This window comes from Diuraphis noxia, unplaced genomic scaffold (genome assembly GCF_037042655.1).
Source record: "Diuraphis noxia isolate RWA-SAM2 unplaced genomic scaffold, SU_Dnox_SAM2 contig0001, whole genome shotgun sequence".
In the NCBI taxonomy this organism is placed as follows: domain Eukaryota; kingdom Metazoa; phylum Arthropoda; class Insecta; order Hemiptera; family Aphididae; genus Diuraphis; species Diuraphis noxia.
In genome coordinates this window covers 110,540,361-110,562,757 of record NW_028301711.1, presented here as the reverse complement: position 1 = coordinate 110,562,757, position 22,397 = coordinate 110,540,361, and the positions used below count along the sequence as shown (strand labels likewise).

Here is a 22,397-nt window from a genome sequence, read left to right as displayed (position 1 = left end):
AAGCACTCTACATACTCTTTGCATATTTGTTTGTCCTTTAGTTTATTTATATCGGTACGTCCTTTGTTTGTTAGATTACCTTTCTTATACTTCTTAATTTTTACTTTCATCCATATACCAACCAATAGGTGGTCCGAGTCCATATCAGCTCCCCGTAAAGTTCTTATATTCAGGATACTATTTTTAAATCTATTATTTATTAGGACATGGTCAATTTGGTTTTAATGTCTCCCATTCGGCGAGATCCATGTATATTTATGTATGTCTTTTCGTTGGAACATAGTACTTTTGACCACCAAACCCTTTCCTAAAGCGAAGTCGATTAATTTAGTACCATTATCGTTGGTGCTGGAATGTAGGCTGTAGTTTCCAATAGTCGATTTGTAGCACTCTTCCCTTCCTATTTTTGCATTGAAATCACCTAATACTAATTTTATATCACCTTTTGACGTGCTAAACGTATCTTCTAGTGTTGCATAAAACAGCTCTTTTTCTTCTTCATTCTTATCCTCAGTTGGAGCATGCGCGTTGATTAATACCATGTCAAAATTGTCTGTTTTAATTGTTAAAGTTGTAATTCTCGGATTTATATCTCTAAACTCCTTTACTGAATGTATAATTGATTCGTGCACAGCAAAACCGGTTCCCAGTTTATGACCTTTTTCGCATTTTCCGTTAAACATACCTAAACAATACCTACATCATCAAGAGTGTATAGTGTAGGTACATGATAAATACCCACGCATGGAAACGCCATCGACACCGTCAACGTTTATACAGATCACACAAAGTCGAACCAAAAGTGACATTTTAACATTTTAAAAGCAAACAGAAACAGTTGTTTTTAAATATTATTTGTACATGGTACATTATTATTATTATTGCATTACTATTATTTTAACGTCAAAAGTAACATGACATCATAATATTATGGTGGTATAGAGAGTGGAAAATAACTTCTAAAAGGCAGTGATTGAAAAATATATGTGAGGGGCTGAAGGCCTCCCAATTTTTTTAACTCTAATTGCGTCTATGTGCAATACAATTGAAGTACGGTTAGGTTAAAATACAGATATAAGAAGATGAGTTGATTAGTTTGTACATTCATATTTATAAAAGTAAGTGTAGATACTATAAATTATATGGTAAGTCTGAGCCATCTGAGGTGAATATTTGTATCATGTGAGTACTATGTAATTGTATGAAAGAAAGTCCATTATAAACTATATTGTGAAAACGTATAAGTGTTTTGTTCATTTGTTAAAAGTACAATAACTGTAACTCTACCTTTTATTGAGTGCGTGTGTGAACTATGCAATAGAAACATAGTTCAATATCAATACGGTCAAATTATTCAATTGTATTTTGTTTTGAGCAGTAAAACAAAACAGAAGAACTACTTTTTTGACCACTGATAACTTGCTTTATCTTACATATAAAATCAGCAACTTTCACGGCGTATATAGTAATAAACGTTATATAACAAATACAAATACAATACAAATACAAATAGCAATTCATGGTGATACATAATAATAAGTTAACTTAAGCATATACGATGTACAGTTAGTTCTAAAGTATAGGGAGCATTGATAAGAGTATAGCATGTGGAATGATGAAATCCGTAGTACACATCTTACAATTAATAAAGATTTCAGTAGAAAGCCATTTAGCAGAACACAACAGGTGGTTTTAACTGTTTGTAGTTAAAGTACCTATAGATACCAATGTGTTATGAGTAACATTAAAATTGTGTAACACTATTTAATGTAGATGTGTATGTGTATGTCTGCACAATACAATTAAAACATGGTTTTACCTAATTAACATTAATGCAATCCATAGCCAAAACTGCTATAAGATGAGTTATAAAATATTTGTTAATCTACTTGAATGAGCTTATGTGTTAGTAACTGCAGTAAGTGTAGGTACTATACTATATGTATTAACTATTAAGTGAATTTATAAATTACATAGGTATATGATTGTAGCATCTCATGTGAGTAGAGTGTACTTGTAAGAAAGAAAGTCCATAATGTGTTTTGTTCATCTGTTATTGGTATATTTTAAATAAAAGTAACTCTACTTATTGTGTGTGTGTGTGAAATATTTACCTAAACAACATTAAAATACGGAATATTCAATTGTATATTGTTTTGAGCAGTAGAACAAAACAGAAGAATGTTTAATTGGTGTATTCATACATGCATATTTATAATCTTTATATTAATTTATTTATGTTGATTAGGCTGAAACAATAAGTGTTTAATATGCCTGTGAGTTTTGCAGAAACAAAATGTGTTGTTGACTCTACAACAGTAAGTGTAGGAACCCATATGCGTTAAGTGAATAACTATGAACTGTGTGATCAGAGTGAGAAAGGTTTATGTCTTGATTACAGCATTTGGAATGATGAAATCCCTAGTACACATCTTACAAATTGAAGAATTCAATAGAATGCCATTTAGCAAAAATTACTTATTGTAGGCGTGTGTGTGTGTATGTGTGTTTGTATGTACTACACAATTAAAACACTGCAGTTTTATCTAATTAACATAATAAAAAATCAATGACAGCAATAGAACAAAACTGATGTAGGAAGATGAATTCTTATAATTTTTGTTAATCTACTTGTGTCAGTAAGGCTGAAACAAAAATCGTTGAATGTGTTTATGTGTTAGTAAATATTATATATTGCACTCTATAAAAGTAATTGTAGATACTATATACTATATGCATGAAGTGAATTAAATTATATTTATATCAGATACTCGTAGTATCACGATAGTACAGTGAACTTATATGAAAGTAAGTCCATTGTATTTTGTTTTGAGCAATAGAACAATAAACAGAAGAACGATTAATCGTCGTGTTCATACATACATATTTGTAATCTTTATATTGATTTACTTATGTTGGTTAGGCTGAAACAATATGCGCGCGAGTTTTGTAGAAACAAAATGTGTTGTTAACTCTACAACAGTAAGTGTGGCACCCATAGGTATATGAGTTGTGAATAATTATCAACAGTATGATCGGAGTGATGCGTGCCGTGTCAGTGGCGTAATTAGGAATTTGTCTTAGGGGGGGGGGGATAAACATACTTAGATTTTCAAGTACAAAATCTGGGAAAACTATTTCATCAAAAATTCTTAAACTAATATATATGTACACAAAATGTATTAATAAATGTGCTTTAAAATTCTACACAATTTAGTACCTATACAATATTATAATAATTTCTTCAAAATGTAAATTTCGAATATATTAGAATTAAAATTTACTTTTAAATTAAATAATAATTTCCTAAAACCTAACGCCTAACGGGACCTACCTACTATTTGAGTTGTTAAACGTATGAAAACAACTACTCTTAAGCTGTTTTTTTCTCTAACGAATAGTGAATTAAATATTGTTAAACCGATTAATTTTGTATGAATTGTGTAGGTAATAAAACCTATTCGGCATGCGTAAGCCCCGTAATAAACATTCAAAGTCCACCTAAAAACCACGCGAAGCTTTATATTATAATATTGATATATTAAAAAAACAATAAGTGATTACTTTTGAAAAAACGAATAATAGACAACTTGTTAAAATTAAACTTTGAAGGATCATCATTACTTATAAATCAATATTTGTTTGAAGTTATATCTAATGAATTGAAATGTGAGATGATTGTTTTGAAAAATATGATGAAATGAGTTACTAACTATATTTAACCGTCGAAGAAAATATATCTAAAGATAAAGATATACAGTTCCAAATCTTTTTGAAATGATTCAATTGGCTATCACTCTTCAGGTCAATTCCGTCTAACCTCAGATCTATTATTATGTCAAAGGAACGGTTTTCGAAATAAGCAATACTTCATATTGATAGAGATGTTATATTGTTGACAACGAAATTATTTTAAATAGAAAAATAAGAATATAAAATATGTAAAAACTGTATTAAATCTGTTACCTATACTTATAAAAGTTCATTATTGTTTTATTTCTTATTTTTAAGTTTTACTTGCCTTGCAATTAGCAAATTTTTATAGTGTATAAATGGCGGTAAAGAACTTCTAAGAGGCAGTGATTGAAAATATATGTGAGGGGCTGAAGCCTTTGGTGTGTGTGTGTGTGTATTGTATTTGTATCTACATTATGCAATTTAAACACTAAATATATAATACTGTATGCAGAATATTTATATCAGATACTTGTAGTATCATGTGAGTACCTACAGTGTACTTATATGAAAGAAAGTCCATTATAACATACTGTAAAATGTATAAGTGTTTTGTTAGAAGTGAGTTATAACTTATAAATAACTGTAACTCTACTTATTGTCTGTCACACACAGTGTGTGTGTTTGTGTATGACCTATGCAATAGAAATATTCAATTATATTTTGTTTTGAGCAGCAGAATTTTCGCAGTGTATAATAGCAATAAACGTTATATTGTTGTATAACAACATTAAAATATACATTACACATTATTTTTTAAATCTATATAACATAGTGAAATTAATTATCAGTGCCTACTATACTACAATACATTATTAATATGTTAACAGCAATTCATGGTGATATATAATGTTAAGGTTACATAAACAAATTTCAAATATTAAGTTAACTTAAGCATTTACAACGTACAATTAGTTCTATCAACACGGCAAATAAAGTATTGAAATAATCTAACGATATAGGGATCATTTAAAAGAGTACAGCATGTGGAATGATGAAGCCATTTAGCAGAACTCAACATGTATTTATGTATGTATTTAAGAATTTGACACCAAGGGGCAAATAAAATAATAAAATACAATTAGCTGTCCTCTCAGCTGCCTGGGGCAACAGTACCCTGTATCTCCCCCCCTAAATACGGCCTTAGTTATGTATATACAGACAATTAACTGTGTAAGAAAACGTATAAGTATAAATTGATATGGTACCTAGGGAGTTATGAGTAGCTAGGTAACTTTAAAATTGTAACACTGCAGCTTATTGTAGGTGTGTGTGTGTGTGTGTGTGTGTGTTAGTATATACAATACAATTAAAACATAGTTTTACCTAATTAATATTAATACAATCATAGGCAACATAATCAATAAGAGCAGTAGTCAGTTGAACAAAACTGGTATAAGATGAGTTATGAAACTTTAATATTTGTTAATCTACTTGAATGTGCTGAGGTGAGATTTATGAAAGAAAGTCCATTATAACTTACTGTGAAATGTATAAGTGTTCTGTTCATTTGTTAAAGGCACATTTAAAATAAATGTGAGTTATAACTTATAAATAACTGTAACCTTGCTTATTGTGTGTGTGTGAACTATGCAAAAGAAACATACAGTCCCATACAGTTATACCTTAACAACATATTATTGTACATATTATTCAATTGTAATTTATATGAGCTGTAGAACAAAACAGAAGAACGTTCAATTGGTGTGTTCATACATACATATTCATAATCTTTATAATAATTTTTATTTATAAGTGTTTAATATGCCTATGAGTTTTGCAGAAACAAAATTTGTTGTTGACTCTACAACATTAAGTGTAGGCACCCATTACAGAATTTGGAATGATGGAATCCCTAGTACACGTCTCACAAATAAAGAATTCAGTAGAAAGCCATAATCAATAACAGCAGTAGAACAAATTATAATATTATATGATAAGTCTGAGGTGAGATTTATGTTATGCAGAATATTTATATCAGATACTTGTATAGTATCGTGTGAGTATACAGTATACATACTGTGAAATGTATAAGTGTTTTGAATTTTTGATCATCTGTTAAAGGTAAAATAAAAGTGAGTTATAACTTATAAATAACTTTGTGTGTGTGAACTATGCAATAGAAACATAGTTCCACACAGTCCTACCTAAACAACATAAATACGGTCAACATTTTCAATTGTATTTTAAAATACAGAAGAACGGTGTTTATTCATGTTGATTAGGCTGAAACAATAAGTGTTAATATGCCTGTGTGTTTCGCAGTTACAAACGTGTTGTTGACTCTACAACAGTAAGTGTAGGCACCGATAACTATCGACTGCATGATCTACATTTATGTTTTAAACAAAGTTAGTTGGATAGATTGTTTTGACAAAAACATTATTGCAGCAGCATGTTAGTGTAAAACTTACAAATACAGAATTTAAAAGTGTCAATTTGGAATAATTGTTAAGCAGTAAAAATGAAATGAAATTGACATAATTTATTGTTTGTGTGACTTGCATTTGAATAACGAAATACATTTGAAACCACTGCCTAGATGATAATCTTGAATAATAATTTATTAAACTTTATGCAACCGAGTTACCGCGGTAATAAGTCATAATTCTATAAACATTTTCAACCGATTTAATGATATACTTGTATGGTATTATACATAAGACGTGTGTCACCCCGTGATGTAGTAAATGCAAAAATTTAGCCGACGGTACAATAATGATCATTTATGTTTCCATTTCGTCGCGAGACAGAAAGTCGCTGTTTTGTCGGCTTGGTGTAAACCCGGCATAATAACGTACGGTAATGTCGTACACGCAATATATTGTTAGAAGGCGTAGGTACGATATGGATGGCTTTGAAACAGACTCGCGGCCAATTAAATTTTTTTTTTTTAAACGTTTCCAATGAAAAATTCGAAAAAAAAAAAATGCAAAAAAAACCACGACGCACGGATATCATTGCCGCCGCCAAGTCGACGATCACAGATTCGATCTACACACCTACGGATTACTACGCCTAACGCCTAACGGGACCTACCTACTATTCGAGTTGACAATCCATACGAAAACAACTACTGTTAAGCCGTTTTTCGCGGTAACGAAAAGCGAATCAAACGTCGTTTAACCGATAGACTCCGTACGATTCGCGTACGCGATAAAACCTATTCGGCGCGTACGTACAACGCGGCTCTCGTCGATTTAATTAATATATATATTATATATAATATGTCAAAATATAGGCTACGGGGACCTCGGTCTGTACCTAAACGCAACCGCGCGAGCCGCGGACCGAATCGGGGTACTAACCGGCGGCTTCGAAAAGACGTCCGCCGAGCGATCAGCACACGGACGGCGTTTAAAAAGACGAAACCGATAACGGTAAAAAGGGAGAAATAACGGGCGACCAAACGACTCGAGGCGGCCCTCGGACGACGGGACGCGAACGAAAACCGGACGCGCGCGCCTCCGGTATCGGAACGGGGTCGAAGAGGCGTGAAAAAACGTGAAAAAAAGTCGAAAAGGCGAAACGAAAACCGTCATTTCGAAAAATTCGGACGTCCGATAACGGCGGTGGCCCCGTTGATGATAACGGCGGCGGAAACGGCGCGGCGATGCGGCTCGGGCGAAGCGGCTACACTGTAGTCACCCAAGGGACGAAATAATCGACACTTGGACGCGCCACCGTCTTCACGTTTTATAATATAAGACTAGCCCTCCGTGCTAGCTGGGGGAGACCCCCAGACCCCCTTGGTCGGTGAAAAGTGGGTACCGATGGCGGACGTAGAGTCGTTTGAATTATTAAAATCATTGCTGTACTCGCCGGTCAATCAATAATCAAAAGTCGTAGCAGGTGATAACGATTTATGATGAGGCGTGGAGGTATCGTTTCGAAAGCGGCAAATTTGAAATCCCAGTTCAACAGTCGATACGGTCCAGTCTTGTGCTGTTATGAATGTCGAAACGAAAAGCGTAAAGCCGAATGCCGTATTTAAATGTCTAGCAAGTCAGTCACGTCAAGTGAATACCGATTTCGGAGACTGTATGGTTAGAATTTTGTACATAGCGCATGTAATGTTGCACTACCATAATGGTAGACGATATGAGTAGGTAATACGATTGACGTCGCGATATGTGGATTTATAATAAAAGGTTTTTGTGGTAACCCATCGAAGGCGGCACTATTTGAAAACCGTGTTCGAGCGTCTATCAATTCGTATTAGAGAGTCGGTAATCAAAAGTCGACCCACATGAAACGTAAAATATAATATCATATACAATATCTTAATATCATAATTAATCAGCCACACTGTCATTTTTGTCGAGTGCACTAAAACAATACAAATTAAAGGATAAATGTTAAAAATTACCAATAACAATGAAATGAAACCGACGGACTACTTGTGTTGGTAAGAATGAACGTAAAAATGTCCGACGTGCCAATGACATAAAGTGAATTACACACATACCTTCTTCTTCTTCTTCGGTAAACTCGGCCACTATGACCATCCCGACATACATCCTTGCCTCCAGTTTTCTCTATTCGATGCCTGTAATCTCCAATCTTCTCCTCCACCTAATGCTTTCACATCATCCCTAACTCCATCCTCCCATCTCCGACGTGGTCTTCCCAGCGGTCTTTTTCCATTAGGGTTCTCCTCCAGTACCATACGTATGAGTGGGTTTTGACTACGCCAGGCATGCCCAGCCCAAAGCAATCTTTTGTTCTTTATTGTTTCGAGTAAGTGTTCTGGGTTTATGAAAGAGTGTCTCTAGTTCATCATTCTTCCTTATTCTCCATTCCCCACTAAGCCTGTCCTTTACTGGTCCAAAGATCTTCCTCAGTATTTTTCTTTCCAGAACTAAGAGTTTTCTTTCATCACTTTTCCTTTATGGCCACGCCTCAGCTCCATAAGTAATAACAGGTCGTATTAATGTGATGTATAATTGTAATTTTAACTCTCTTGAAAGTGATCTTGATCCCAGTAATTTCGCAAGACCATAAAGGCATTTATTTCCTGACTGAATTCTTGTTCCTATTTCTATTTCGATTTCATTTCTCTCTGAAAGTATGGATCCTAGGTACTTAAATTGTCTTGTTCTTTTGAAATTTCGGTTGTTGATGTTAAGAGTTGGATATAATCTTTTAGTGTCTCGTCTTCCTACTACCATATATTCCGTTCATTCCTCATTGATATGGAGTCCAACTTTCAGTGCTGCTTTCTCCAGCCGGTTTAATAAATCTTTTAGTCCGTCTTGTGAATCCTCCATGATCACCAGATCATCTGCATAAGCCAGAAGTCCTATGGACGATTCCTGGAATTTAACTCCTTCTTGCGGTGTAATATTCATCTCTCTTACGACTTTCTCTACTACAATATTAAATAAGATTGGTGACATAGCGTCTGCCTGTCTTAATCCCGATTTAACTAAAATTGGGCCTGAGTTTGTATTTCCAACCTTAACTTTGACAAATGTATCCAAAAATGCTTATCCCAACCAATTTTATAAGCTTGTCCTGGAAATGGAATTCTCTCAAGATGTTTATTAAGCTTTCTCTATGGATGCTATCATACGCCTTCTTAAAATCTATGAAAAGAACGTGTATTTCTCTATCGAACTCCCAGATATTTTGAAATATTTGTCTTAAAATAAATATCTGGTCTGTGGTCGATCTTCCCGGTCTGAAGCCACCTAGGTAATAATAGAAACCCCGGTCTAATTGCCAATAATTTGTTCTGCTTTTGTTTTTATTCTTGTTAATAGGCAATTCTTGTTTACTTCCCTTTTTATGAATTGGACAGATCACCGCTGTCTTCCACTCTTTAGGCATTTTTTCAGTTGTCCAGACTTCGTGAATTACCTTCCATAACCACATTACCATTTCCTCTCCGCCTTCCTTTAAGAGCTCTGATTGAATGTCATCCTCTCCGGGGGATTTGTTATTCATTAGCATGTTTATCTGTAATTTTATTTCTTCCAAGGTCGGTTCTTCACAATCCTGTGATTCTTGGATTTCCTGATTAAAATTAAAATTAAAGGTTTCATTCGGTTCTTCACAGTTTAGCAAGTTTTCAAAGTAGCTAGCCCATTTCTTTGCCAACTCTTCATTTGTAGTTATCAGGGAGCCATCATCATCCCTTAGAAATCTTTCTTTCTTTTTGTATCCACCTCTGAGATCATTCAGGTCACTCGCTTATACATATCCCTAGTTCTGTGTGTTTTATAATCGAGTTCTGCTGTTTCTAATATGTTTTGAACGTATTTTCTCTTTTCACATCTCAATATCTTGCTGGCTTCTTTTTGGCGAGTTCTAAATCTTCTCAGTGTTACTCCGTTGTTAGTGTCAATTAACCACTCTTGTCTTGCTAATTTTCTTCTTTGTACAGCTTCTTCACAAATCGTATTGAACCATGGTTTTGTTTTCGATACTTTTTTTCCCAAGACTTTCGATGATGCTTCTTTTATGCTTTCTTTTACATGTTCCCATGTTTTATCAACATTTAAGTTTCTTTCTATATCTAGTTGTTTACTTTTAATAATATTCTGAAAGCACTCTACATACTCTTTGCATATTTGTTTGTCCTTTAGTTTATTTATATCGGTACGTCCTTTGTTTGTTAGATTACCTTTCTTATACTTCTTAATTTTTACTTTCATCCATATACCAACCAATAGGTGGTCCGAGTCCATATCAGCTCCCCGTAAAGTTCTTATATTCAGGATACTATTTTTGAATCTATTATTTATTAGGACATGGTCAATTTGGTTTTGATGTCTCCCATTCGGCGAGATCCATGTATATTTATGTATGTCTTTTCGTTGGAACATAGTACTTTTGACCACCAAACCCTTTCCTAAAGCGAAGTCGATTAATTTAGTACCATTATCGTTGGTGCTGGAATGTAGGCTGTAGTTTCCAATAGTCGATTTGTAGCACTCTTCCCTTCCTATTTTTGCATTGAAATCGCCTAGTACTAATTTTATATCACCTTTTGACGTGCTAAACGTATCTTCTAGTGTTGCATAAAACAGCTCTTTTTCTTCTTCATTCTTATCCTCAGTTGGAGCATGCGCGTTGATTAATACCATGTCAAAATTGTCTGTTTTAATTGTTAAAGTTGTAATTCTCGGATTTATATCTCTAAACTCCTTTACTGAATGTATAATTGATTCGTGCACAGCAAAACCGGTTCCCAGTTTATGACCTTTTTCGCATTTTCCGTTAAACATACCTAAACAATACCTACATCATCAAGAGTGTATAGTGTAGGTACATGATAAATACCCACGCATGGAAACGCCATCGACACCGTCAACGTTTATACAGATCACACAAAGTCGAACCAAAAGTGACATTTTAACATTTTAAAAGCAAACAGAAACAGTTGTTTTTAAATATTATTTGTACATGGTACATTATTATTATTATTGCATTACTATTATTTTAACGTCAAAAGTAACATGACATCATAATATTATGGTGGTATAGAGAGTGGAAAATAACTTCTAAAAGGCAGTGATTGAAAAATATATGTGAGGGGCTGAAGGCCTCCCAATTTTTTTAACTCTAATTGCGTCTATGTGCAATACAATTGAAGTACGGTTAGGTTAAAATACAGATATAAGAAGATGAGTTGATTAGTTTGTACATTCATATTTATAAAAGTAAGTGTAGATACTATAAATTATATGGTAAGTCTGAGCCATCTGAGGTGAATATTTGTATCATGTGAGTACTATGTAATTGTATGAAAGAAAGTCCATTATAAACTATATTGTGAAAACGTATAAGTGTTTTGTTCATTTGTTAAAAGTACAATAACTGTAACTCTACCTTTTATTGAGTGCGTGTGTGAACTATGCAATAGAAACATAGTTCAATATCAATACGGTCAAATTATTCAATTGTATTTTGTTTTGAGCAGTAAAACAAAACAGAAGAACTACTTTTTTGACCACTGATAACTTGCTTTATCTTACATATAAAATCAGCAACTTTCACGGCGTATATAGTAATAAACGTTATATAACAAATACAAATACAATACAAATACAAATAGCAATTCATGGTGATACATAATAATAAGTTAACTTAAGCATATACGATGTACAGTTAGTTCTAAAGTATAGGGAGCATTGATAAGAGTATAGCATGTGGAATGATGAAATCCGTAGTACACATCTTACAATTAATAAAGATTTCAGTAGAAAGCCATTTAGCAGAACACAACAGGTGGTTTTAACTGTTTGTAGTTAAAGTACCTATAGATACCAATGTGTTATGAGTAACATTAAAATTGTGTAACACTATTTAATGTAGATGTGTATGTGTATGTCTGCACAATACAATTAAAACATGGTTTTACCTAATTAACATTAATGCAATCCATAGCCAAAACTGCTATAAGATGAGTTATAAAATATTTGTTAATCTACTTGAATGAGCTTATGTGTTAGTAACTGCAGTAAGTGTAGGTACTATACTATATGTATTAACTATTAAGTGAATTTATAAATTACATAGGTATATGATTGTAGCATCTCATGTGAGTAGAGTGTACTTGTAAGAAAGAAAGTCCATAATGTGTTTTGTTCATCTGTTATTGGTATATTTTAAATAAAAGTAACTCTACTTATTGTGTGTGTGTGTGAAATATTTACCTAAACAACATTAAAATACGGAATATTCAATTGTATATTGTTTTGAGCAGTAGAACAAAACAGAAGAATGTTTAATTGGTGTATTCATACATGCATATTTATAATCTTTATATTAATTTATTTATGTTGATTAGGCTGAAACAATAAGTGTTTAATATGCCTGTGAGTTTTGCAGAAACAAAATGTGTTGTTGACTCTACAACAGTAAGTGTAGGAACCCATATGCGTTAAGTGAATAACTATGAACTGTGTGATCAGAGTGAGAAAGGTTTATGTCTTGATTACAGCATTTGGAATGATGAAATCCCTAGTACACATCTTACAAATTGAAGAATTCAATAGAATGCCATTTAGCAAAAATTACTTATTGTAGGCGCGTGTGTGTGTATGTGTGTTTGTATGTACTACACAATTAAAACACTGCAGTTTTATCTAATTAACATAATAAAAAATCAATGACAGCAATAGAACAAAACTGATGTAGGAAGATGAATTCTTATAATTTTTGTTAATCTACTTGTGTCAGTAAGGCTGAAACAAAAATCGTTGAATGTGTTTATGTGTTAGTAAATATTATATATTGCACTCTATAAAAGTAATTGTAGATACTATATACTATATGCATGAAGTGAATTAAATTATATTTATATCAGATACTCGTAGTATCACGATAGTACAGTGAACTTATATGAAAGTAAGTCCATTGTATTTTGTTTTGAGCAATAGAACAATAAACAGAAGAACGATTAATCGTCGTGTTCATACATACATATTTGTAATCTTTATATTGATTTACTTATGTTGGTTAGGCTGAAACAATATGCGCGCGAGTTTTGTAGAAACAAAATGTGTTGTTAACTCTACAACAGTAAATGTGGCACCCATAGGTATATGAGTTGTGAATAATTATCAACAGTATGATCGGAGTGATGCGTGCCGTGTCAGTGGCGTAATTAGGAATTTGTCTTAGGGGGGGGGGGGATAAACATACTTAGATTTTCAAGTACAAAATCTGGGAAAACTATTTCATCAAAAATTCTTAAACTAATATATATGTACACAAAATGTATTAATAAATGTGCTTTAAAATTCTACACAATTTAGTACCTATACAATATTATAATAATTTCTTCAAAATGTAAATTTCGAATATATTAGAATTAAAATTTACTTTTAAATTAAATAATAATTTCCTAAAACCTAACGCCTAACGGGACCTACCTACTATTTGAGTTGTTAAACGTATGAAAACAACTACTCTTAAGCTGTTTTTTTCTCTAACGAATAGTGAATTAAATATTGTTAAACCGATTAATTTTGTATGAATTGTGTAGGTAATAAAACCTATTCGGCATGCGTAAGCCCCGTAATAAACATTCAAAGTCCACCTAAAAACCACGCGAAGCTTTATATTATAATATTGATATATTAAAAAAACAATAAGTGATTACTTTTGAAAAAACGAATAATAGACAACTTGTTAAAATTAAACTTTGAAGGATCATCATTACTTATAAATCAATATTTGTTTGAAGTTATATCTAATGAATTGAAATGTGAGATGATTGTTTTGAAAAATATGATGAAATGAGTTACTAACTATATTTAACCGTCGAAGAAAATATATCTAAAGATAAAGATATACAGTTCCAAATCTTTTTGAAATGATTCAATTGGCTATCACTCTTCAGGTCAATTCCGTCTAACCTCAGATCTATTATTATGTCAAAGGAACGGTTTTCGAAATAAGCAATACTTCATATTGATAGAGATGTTATATTGTTGACAACGAAATTATTTTAAATAGAAAAATAAGAATATAAAATATGTAAAAACTGTATTAAATCTGTTACCTATACTTATAAAAGTTCATTATTGTTTTATTTCTTATTTTTAAGTTTTACTTGCCTTGCAATTAGCAAATTTTTATAGTGTATAAATGGCGGTAAAGAACTTCTAAGAGGCAGTGATTGAAAATATATGTGAGGGGCTGAAGCCTTTGGTGTGTGTGTGTGTATTGTATTTGTATCTACATTATGCAATTTAAACACTAAATATATAATACTGTATGCAGAATATTTATATCAGATACTTGTAGTATCATGTGAGTACCTACAGTGTACTTATATGAAAGAAAGTCCATTATAACATACTGTAAAATGTATAAGTGTTTTGTTATAAGTGAGTTATAACTTATAAATAACTGTAACTCTACGTATTGTCTGTCACACACAGTGTGTGTGTTTGTGTATGACCTATGCAATAGAAATATTCAATTATATTTTGTTTTGAGCAGCAGAATTTTCGCAGTGTATAATAGCAATAAACGTTATATTGTTGTATAACAACATTAAAATATACATTACACATTATTTTTTAAATCTATATAACATAGTGAAATTAATTATCAGTGCCTACTATACTACAATACATTATTAATATGTTAACAGCAATTCATGGTGATATATAATGTTAAGGTTACATAAACAAATTTCAAATATTAAGTTAACTTAAGCATTTACAACGTACAATTAGTTCTATCAACACGGCAAATAAAGTATTGAAATAATCTAACGATATAGGGATCATTTAAAAGAGTACAGCATGTGGAATGATGAAGCCATTTAGCAGAACTCAACATGTATTTATGTATGTATTTAAGAATTTGACACCAAGGGGCAAATAAAATAATAAAATACAATTAGCTGTCCTCTCAGCTGCCTGGGGCAACAGTACCCTGTATCTCCCCCCTAAATACGGCCTTAGTTATGTATATACAGACAATTAACTGTGTAAGAAAACGTATAAGTATAAATTGATATGGTACCTAGGGAGTTATGAGTAGCTAGGTAACTTTAAAATTGTAACACTGCAGCTTATTGTAGGTGTGTGTGTGTGTGTGTGTGTGTGTTAGTATATACAATACAATTAAAACATAGTTTTACCTAATTAATATTAATACAATCATAGGCAACATAATCAATAAGAGCAGTAGTCAGTTGAACAAAACTGGTATAAGATGAGTTATGAAACTTTAATATTTGTTAATCTACTTGAATGTGCTGAGGTGAGATTTATGAAAGAAAGTCCATTATAACTTACTGTGAAATGTATAAGTGTTCTGTTCATTTGTTAAAGGCACATTTAAAATAAATGTGAGTTATAACTTATAAATAACTGTAACCTTGCTTATTGTGTGTGTGTGAACTATGCAAAAGAAACATACAGTTCCATACAGTTATACCTTAACAACATATTATTGTACATATTATTCAATTGTAATTTATATGAGCAGTAGAACAAAACAGAAGAACGTTCAATTGGTGTGTTCATACATACATATTCATAATCTTTATAATAATTTTTATTTATAAGTGTTTAATATGCCTATGAGTTTTGCAGAAACAAAATTTGTTGTTGACTCTACAACATTAAGTGTAGGCACCCATTACAGAATTTGGAATGATGGAATCCCTAGTACACGTCTCACAAATAAAGAATTCAGTAGAAAGCCATAATCAATAACAGCAGTAGAACAAATTATAATATTATATGATAAGTCTGAGGTGAGATTTATGTTATGCAGAATATTTATATCAGATACTTGTATAGTATCGTGTGAGTATACAGTATACATACTGTGAAATGTATAAGTGTTTTGAATTTTTGATCATCTGTTAAAGGTAAAATAAAAGTGAGTTATAACTTATAAATAACTTTGTGTGTGTGAACTATGCAATAGAAACATAGTTCCACACAGTCCTACCTAAACAACATAAATACGGTCAACATTTTCAATTGTATTTTAAAATACAGAAGAACGGTGTTTATTCATGTTGATTAGGCTGAAACAATGAGTGTTAACATGCCTGTGTGTTTCGCAGTTACAAACGTGCTGTTGACTCTACAACAGTAAGTGTAGGCACCGATAACTATCGACTGCATGATCTACATTTATGTTTTAAACGAAGTTAGTTGGATAGATTGTTTTGACAAAAACGTTATTGCAGCAGCATGTTAGTGTAAAACTTACAAATACAGAATTTAAAAGTGTCAATTTGGAATAATTGTTAAGCAGTAAAAATGAAATGAAATTGACATAATTTATTGTTTGTGTGACTTGCATTTGAATAACGAAATACATTTGAAACCACTGCCTAGATGATAATCTTGAATAATAATTTATTAAACTTTATGCAACCGAGTTACCGCGGTAATAAGTCATAATTCTATAAACATTTTCAACCGATTTAATGATATACTTATATGGTATTATACATAAGACGTGTGTCACCCCGTGATGTAGCAAATGCAAAAATTTAGCCGACGGTACAATAATTATCATTTATGTTTCCATTTCGTCGCGAGACAGAAAGTCGCTATTTTGTCGGCTTGGTGTAAACCCGGCATAATAATGTACGGTAATGTCGTACACGCAATATATTGTTAGAAGACGTAGGTACGATATGGATGGCTTTGAAACAGACTCGCGGCCAATTAAATTTTTTTTTTTTAAAACGTTTCCAATGAAAAATTCGAAAAAAAAAAATGCAAAAAAACACCGACCGTGCCGATTATCATTGCCGCCGCCAAATCGACGATCACGGTATCGATCTACACACCTACGGTTACTACGCCTAACGCCTAACGGGACCTACCTACTATTCGAGTTGTTAATCTCCGTGGAAACTACTACTGTTAAGCTGTTTTTTGATATAATAAATAATGAATCGTATTCCATTTAACCCATTGAATACATATGTGAATTCTATAAATCATATATTCTTACCTCTCGTGTATATATATACCGTTGTTTTATATATTATTGCATAATGCACTTATTTTACAATATATGAATACTTACACACACCATTGTTTTCATCAAATCATATACAATATATATATTTATGTATTCCAAATACTATTAAATATTGCATTTTAAAGGTGATCATAGTCATCCAATACGAATACATTGTGTTTTGTTAAAAAATATAAGTCATGTACTACATATTACAATATATATCGTTGTGCATTAAATACTTGCATGTTTATTTGTTTTTTAAAACATAAACAACACATAAGAGCGGCGGAACATTAACGTCGCTTACCAAATGAGTACACTATAAAATCCAGTATATTACAGTAGAGTTTATAATCTACACATCACATATATTTAATTGTTGTGTACCGTGTTTGGGTGAAATCGTATCACAGACAACAGAAAGCACAGCAAACATATATACCCAATTCGAATACATTGTAATGTCTGATGTGTGTTTGATAAAGAATAAAAGTCATGTACTACTTCTTTTACAACCTCTCCGGTGTATATATTACTCCAATTAGATATATTATGCTATTGTTATTGTCATTGTCGTTTCTTACCAAATGAGTACACTATAAAATCCAGTATAGGAATTTAACAATATAAATCTAATAACTTTATACATGTCACAGGAATATACCTAGTAGCATACTAAATGTGAATACATTGCATATGCATTATTATTGTTGTGTATGTATTGCTCTAAGTCCAATGCTTAAAGCTATGTTACATATAATATGGTCACTGGCCAGTCTAAGGCATATATATTGTATTTTATTCGTTACCTATGCACTATGTGTGTGTGTTAAGTCAAACAGAATTGTGAAATTCTATAACAATATACAGCTGTTAAAGTAAGAACAACTTGTTATGTTAAGCTGTGTACTAACCTGGTTATGTACTACACATTACTACAACTCACATGTCTATTTGTTTGTTCAATGTATGATGTATCATATCACAGAGTTGTGCGTACATCAGTTGTTGACGTTTAGAATGTACAATAATTACTGCTGTTACTCATTATGCTTTATTTATTAAAGTTATTCTCCTGACAGTATCACAATTTGTTAAAATTAAGCTTTGAAGGATCATCATTACTTATAAAGCAATCAAGTTATACCTAATGAATTGAAATGTGAGATGACTGTTTTGAAAAATATGATGAAATGAGTAACTATTTAATATAATTAGCAATACTTTATATTGATAACTATTATTTTAAATAGAAAAATATATATATAAGAATATAAAATGTAAAAACTGTATTAAATCTGTTACCTATACTTATAAAAGTTTAAGAACTTCTGAGAGGCAGTGATTGAAAATATATGTGAGGAGCTGAAGCCTATGGTGTGTGTGTGTGTGTGTGTGTGTATTTGTATGTACATTATGGAATTAAAAAACAGTTTTACCTAATTAACACAAATGCAATCATACTTATTGCAACAAAATCAATAACAGCAGTAGAATAATACTAAAATTGTTGAATGTCCTCATGTGTTGGTAACTATACTATATGCATTAAGTGGGTAAGATTTATGTTTTGCTATTCTCCCGATGGCATCACGATTTGTGTCCCCGACCAACCTACGGGCACGGTACACGTTAATTATGTAGTACGCGTGGCAGTACATCCTTCTGTATGTCTATAACGACACACATTATATTGATGTGATTTATTGAATTCAAACAAAATCGTGTACAGGCGTAGGCACGTAAAAGACGGCGGGGAAGGCTGCGAACCGAAAAAAAGCACTCGCGGCCTTTAAAGAGACGAAACGGATCGGGGAAAAACTAAAACGTCTGGAAATCCGGGCGACTGACGACGGGCGGCGACGGTTCTGGCGATCGACGTCTCGGCCCCGGCGGACGGCGCACGGGAGAAGAGCGGACCGCGCGGACGGTAAAAACTCGCGGGGAACGCGATGAGAGCTCGAACGGGGCCGAAAAAAGGTCGAAAACGGTAGTGCGGGGGGCGAAAAGCGAAAATGTCGGCACCCGCCGGCGAGAATCTGAAGAATCGCACTCGAGTTATCAATAACGCGCAAACATCGGAAAAGGCGAAAAGCGATAAGCGAGAATCGCCGTCGAATTTTGTGATTGGTGATTCGCTATGGGACGAAATAATCGACACCGGGACGCGCCACCGTCTTCACGTTTTATAATATAAGATTTAAGATTATATTTACACAAAAATTATAACGAGATATGAATGGTAGATTTTTGGAATAAAAGAAGATAACCAATTCATAATATTATATTACGGCTCCACGTGGAGCCTCACTGATTACTTTCTTCACATTAGCCAATAAAATAATAATATTATGTTCTAAAATCTAAAGGAACCTTTTCGTTACCGACTCGCGGTCCAGTGCGATACAAAAATGTGCCGCACCCGTCGTCGCCCGGTTCAACTCGTGCCGCAGTCAACATGTTAAATATCTATAGTTTTCAATTTTAAATTTAAAAAAATTGCCAAAATATGCAAAATAAGCATAAAAAATGTTAAAATAAGCACTTTCCTGCAAAATTTATCAAATATGCAAAAATATGCACATTCAAATTTTAGATCTGATATCGTGGCACCGAGAAATAAATTTATTTCGCACTCTGCTATATTTAACAATAATTAAACAAAGTATGCAAATGCTATAAGTCCCTAAGCCTACTAATTAGTAATAAATCATTAAGTAATTTAACACAAACAAATTTAAGTTTAATTTTAGGTCTATATTATATTTTTTTTTACGGACCAACAATCATTTTAGTTTCTATATCTATAATCTATTATTATTAAGTTATACAGTAAATTTATAATCCCAACCAATCATTTTTTTAAAGTATAACATCACAATAAAATAAAGGTTTGGTTTAGGAAAAAGTGCCTTACAGCTTCTAATAACATAAGTAGTTGTAGATAGATATGATAGATGTTTAATATCATATTTTAAGTTTGTGGATTATGTTTTTACACATTCATAAAATTTAATTTAAATTAAAAATAAAGTACATCAACAATAGCAATCATATTAAATATTATAATATTATTATTATACATGTATCACATTTAACTATATGGTTAAACCATTAAAGTATTTAAGTTAAAGTTTATAACATTTATTATGGTTGTTAAAAAAATAAATAATAATAATAGGTAAACAACCATAGATAATAAAGATATGGATAGGACATAACGGTCTTATAAGTGGGAATTATGGGGTACAATTGAGGCCAAATAAGTATACCTATGTCGAGTATCGACTATCAATATAAAAGCATTGATAAAAGAGCCTCAATTGCCTCTCCTCCGGGAACGCGGCCTCAAATATATTTAAGATAGGCGTAGCCTATCCATATCTTTATTATCTATATAAACAACTCACCTCCATTATCGTCGCACGCACGCGTCGGACGATTATCACTTATCACACAGCAGTTGTTGTCAACAGCACCGCTGTGTCGCACGATACGAACCGATACCAGATACCCCAACACGAAATCGACAGAACGAAAACCCCTCCAAACGACTATAATTCAAACGCCAATGTCGGCGATAACAACAACCGAACAATAAAAAGTGTGTCTCGAAGCGATTAGAGTTAATTAAAAACATTAATTATTGTATATAATACAGAGTTGAGTAAAAAAAAAAAATTATTAATCAGGAAGTTAATTTAGTGTTAACTAACGTTACGTATACGTACGTATGGATTGCATACTCGTGATTTAGGGATGCCATACGTCCCGTGTTATACGGGAACGTCCCGTAATTCATGACAGTGTCCCGGTGTCCCCGTAACAGATCCAAATATCGTCAAAATGTCCCGTATGTCCCGTAAAAATAGAACACATTATTGTTTAATATTTGTATATAATATTATATTCAAAATGTGTTTTCAAATGTCAAGCCAAAAATATTTTTAACCATTGATTGACTGATAACATATTAACATAAATGTTTCCGGTCTATGCGTTCCTATCACTTACCGTTTCGTAAATAATTTGGAATCTGGTATTCTGGTTCCTAACATCAATACCCAAAGTCAAAATTGTACACGGACCACGATTTAAGATATACAGGTTACTCAACGAAACTAATTTTTTGGTGCGCTTAAAATTAACGATATTGTCATAGCAAGAATAACAGTTAGCGCTTTTGCATTTTAGTGATTTATCCTGGTACTACAAAGAACTTCATTATCAATAATATTGTGGTGATACCGCGAGCTTATCACCACTTGCTCAGCGCACGACGCGCGCCTTTTATATCTTCTGTTTGTATTCGTTATTTATTCTTTTGTTATGTTTCTGTATACGACTTCTTTGTAATTTTATTTATGTTCTTTTCTAAATCGACCTCGACCCCCTCGCGCGTCAACGACGCGACAACGACGCGAACGACGCTGTCGTCCGACCGGCCATCGCTCTCTTCGCCTACGACGCCCGAACGAGCAACACCTCGACAGACCGAGCTCGCAACGAGCAGCTCCGTCTCGACGCCTTTACGACCCGAACGACCACGCGCGTAACGACCGCGAGCCTGTTTCACTCGCAACGTCTCGATCTCGCCATTATTGTGATAACATCCAAGCCGCTAGGGTGCACGATGAGTATTGTGTATTAGTGTATTGTAGTTAGTTGTTGGTGGTCGACCGTATGCGCCGGAGCGGCCGTCAGAGTGTGATAACTGATAAGATTGATGTTAATAAAGTTGTTCTGTTAATTAATTCGTGTTAGTCTGTGCGCCTATATTTAACATTATTTCAGAAGTGGGATTCGGATTGAAGAACGTAGTGCGAGTGTTGTGTCAAAATTCGGAATTGTTAAGTCGATGATCGTTGTTCACGTGCTTATTCGCAAGAAATTCGTTCGCCCAAACCGGTATGTGATATCGATCCTGGTTTAAGGTTACCGATTCTCTATTATGATATTGATTATTTTATACCGATTGGCGATTGCATTAGAAATTCGTTGTAGTGATCGGGATGCCCCCTCCAAATCGAATTATCATAATATGCCGTCATTCCCGCGCATTTTGAATATTAAAAATTACCATGGACATAATATTATTAATTATTATCATGATTGAAAATTAATTGATACTTCGAATCTTCTTTTAATGTTTTTTATTTATTTTTTAATAACTCTTAAAATGAGTACTCATAAAGAAT

At 32.8% G+C, this 22,397-nt stretch overlaps 2 protein-coding genes across 2 annotated transcripts; both read right to left on the bottom strand.

Annotated features, from left to right (window-relative positions):
* Nucleotides 1-221: 221 nt before the first annotated feature.
* LOC149063308 (protein CFDP2-like) lies at nucleotides 222-683 on the bottom strand. Its single transcript, XM_089215611.1, has one exon. It carries the CDS (start codon nucleotides 681-683, stop codon nucleotides 222-224), a length of 462 nt encoding a protein of 153 aa, XP_089071737.1.
* An 8,512-nt stretch (nucleotides 684-9,195) lies between these two features.
* Nucleotides 9,196-10,967, bottom strand: LOC149063307 (uncharacterized). The gene is made up of 2 exons (XM_089215610.1): nucleotides 10,013-10,967; nucleotides 9,196-9,929 (listed from the first exon to the last, which is right to left on the bottom strand). Exons 1-2 carry the CDS (start codon nucleotides 10,965-10,967, stop codon nucleotides 9,196-9,198), a joined length of 1,689 nt encoding a protein of 562 aa, XP_089071736.1.
* Between the last annotated feature and the right edge of the window lie 11,430 nt (nucleotides 10,968-22,397).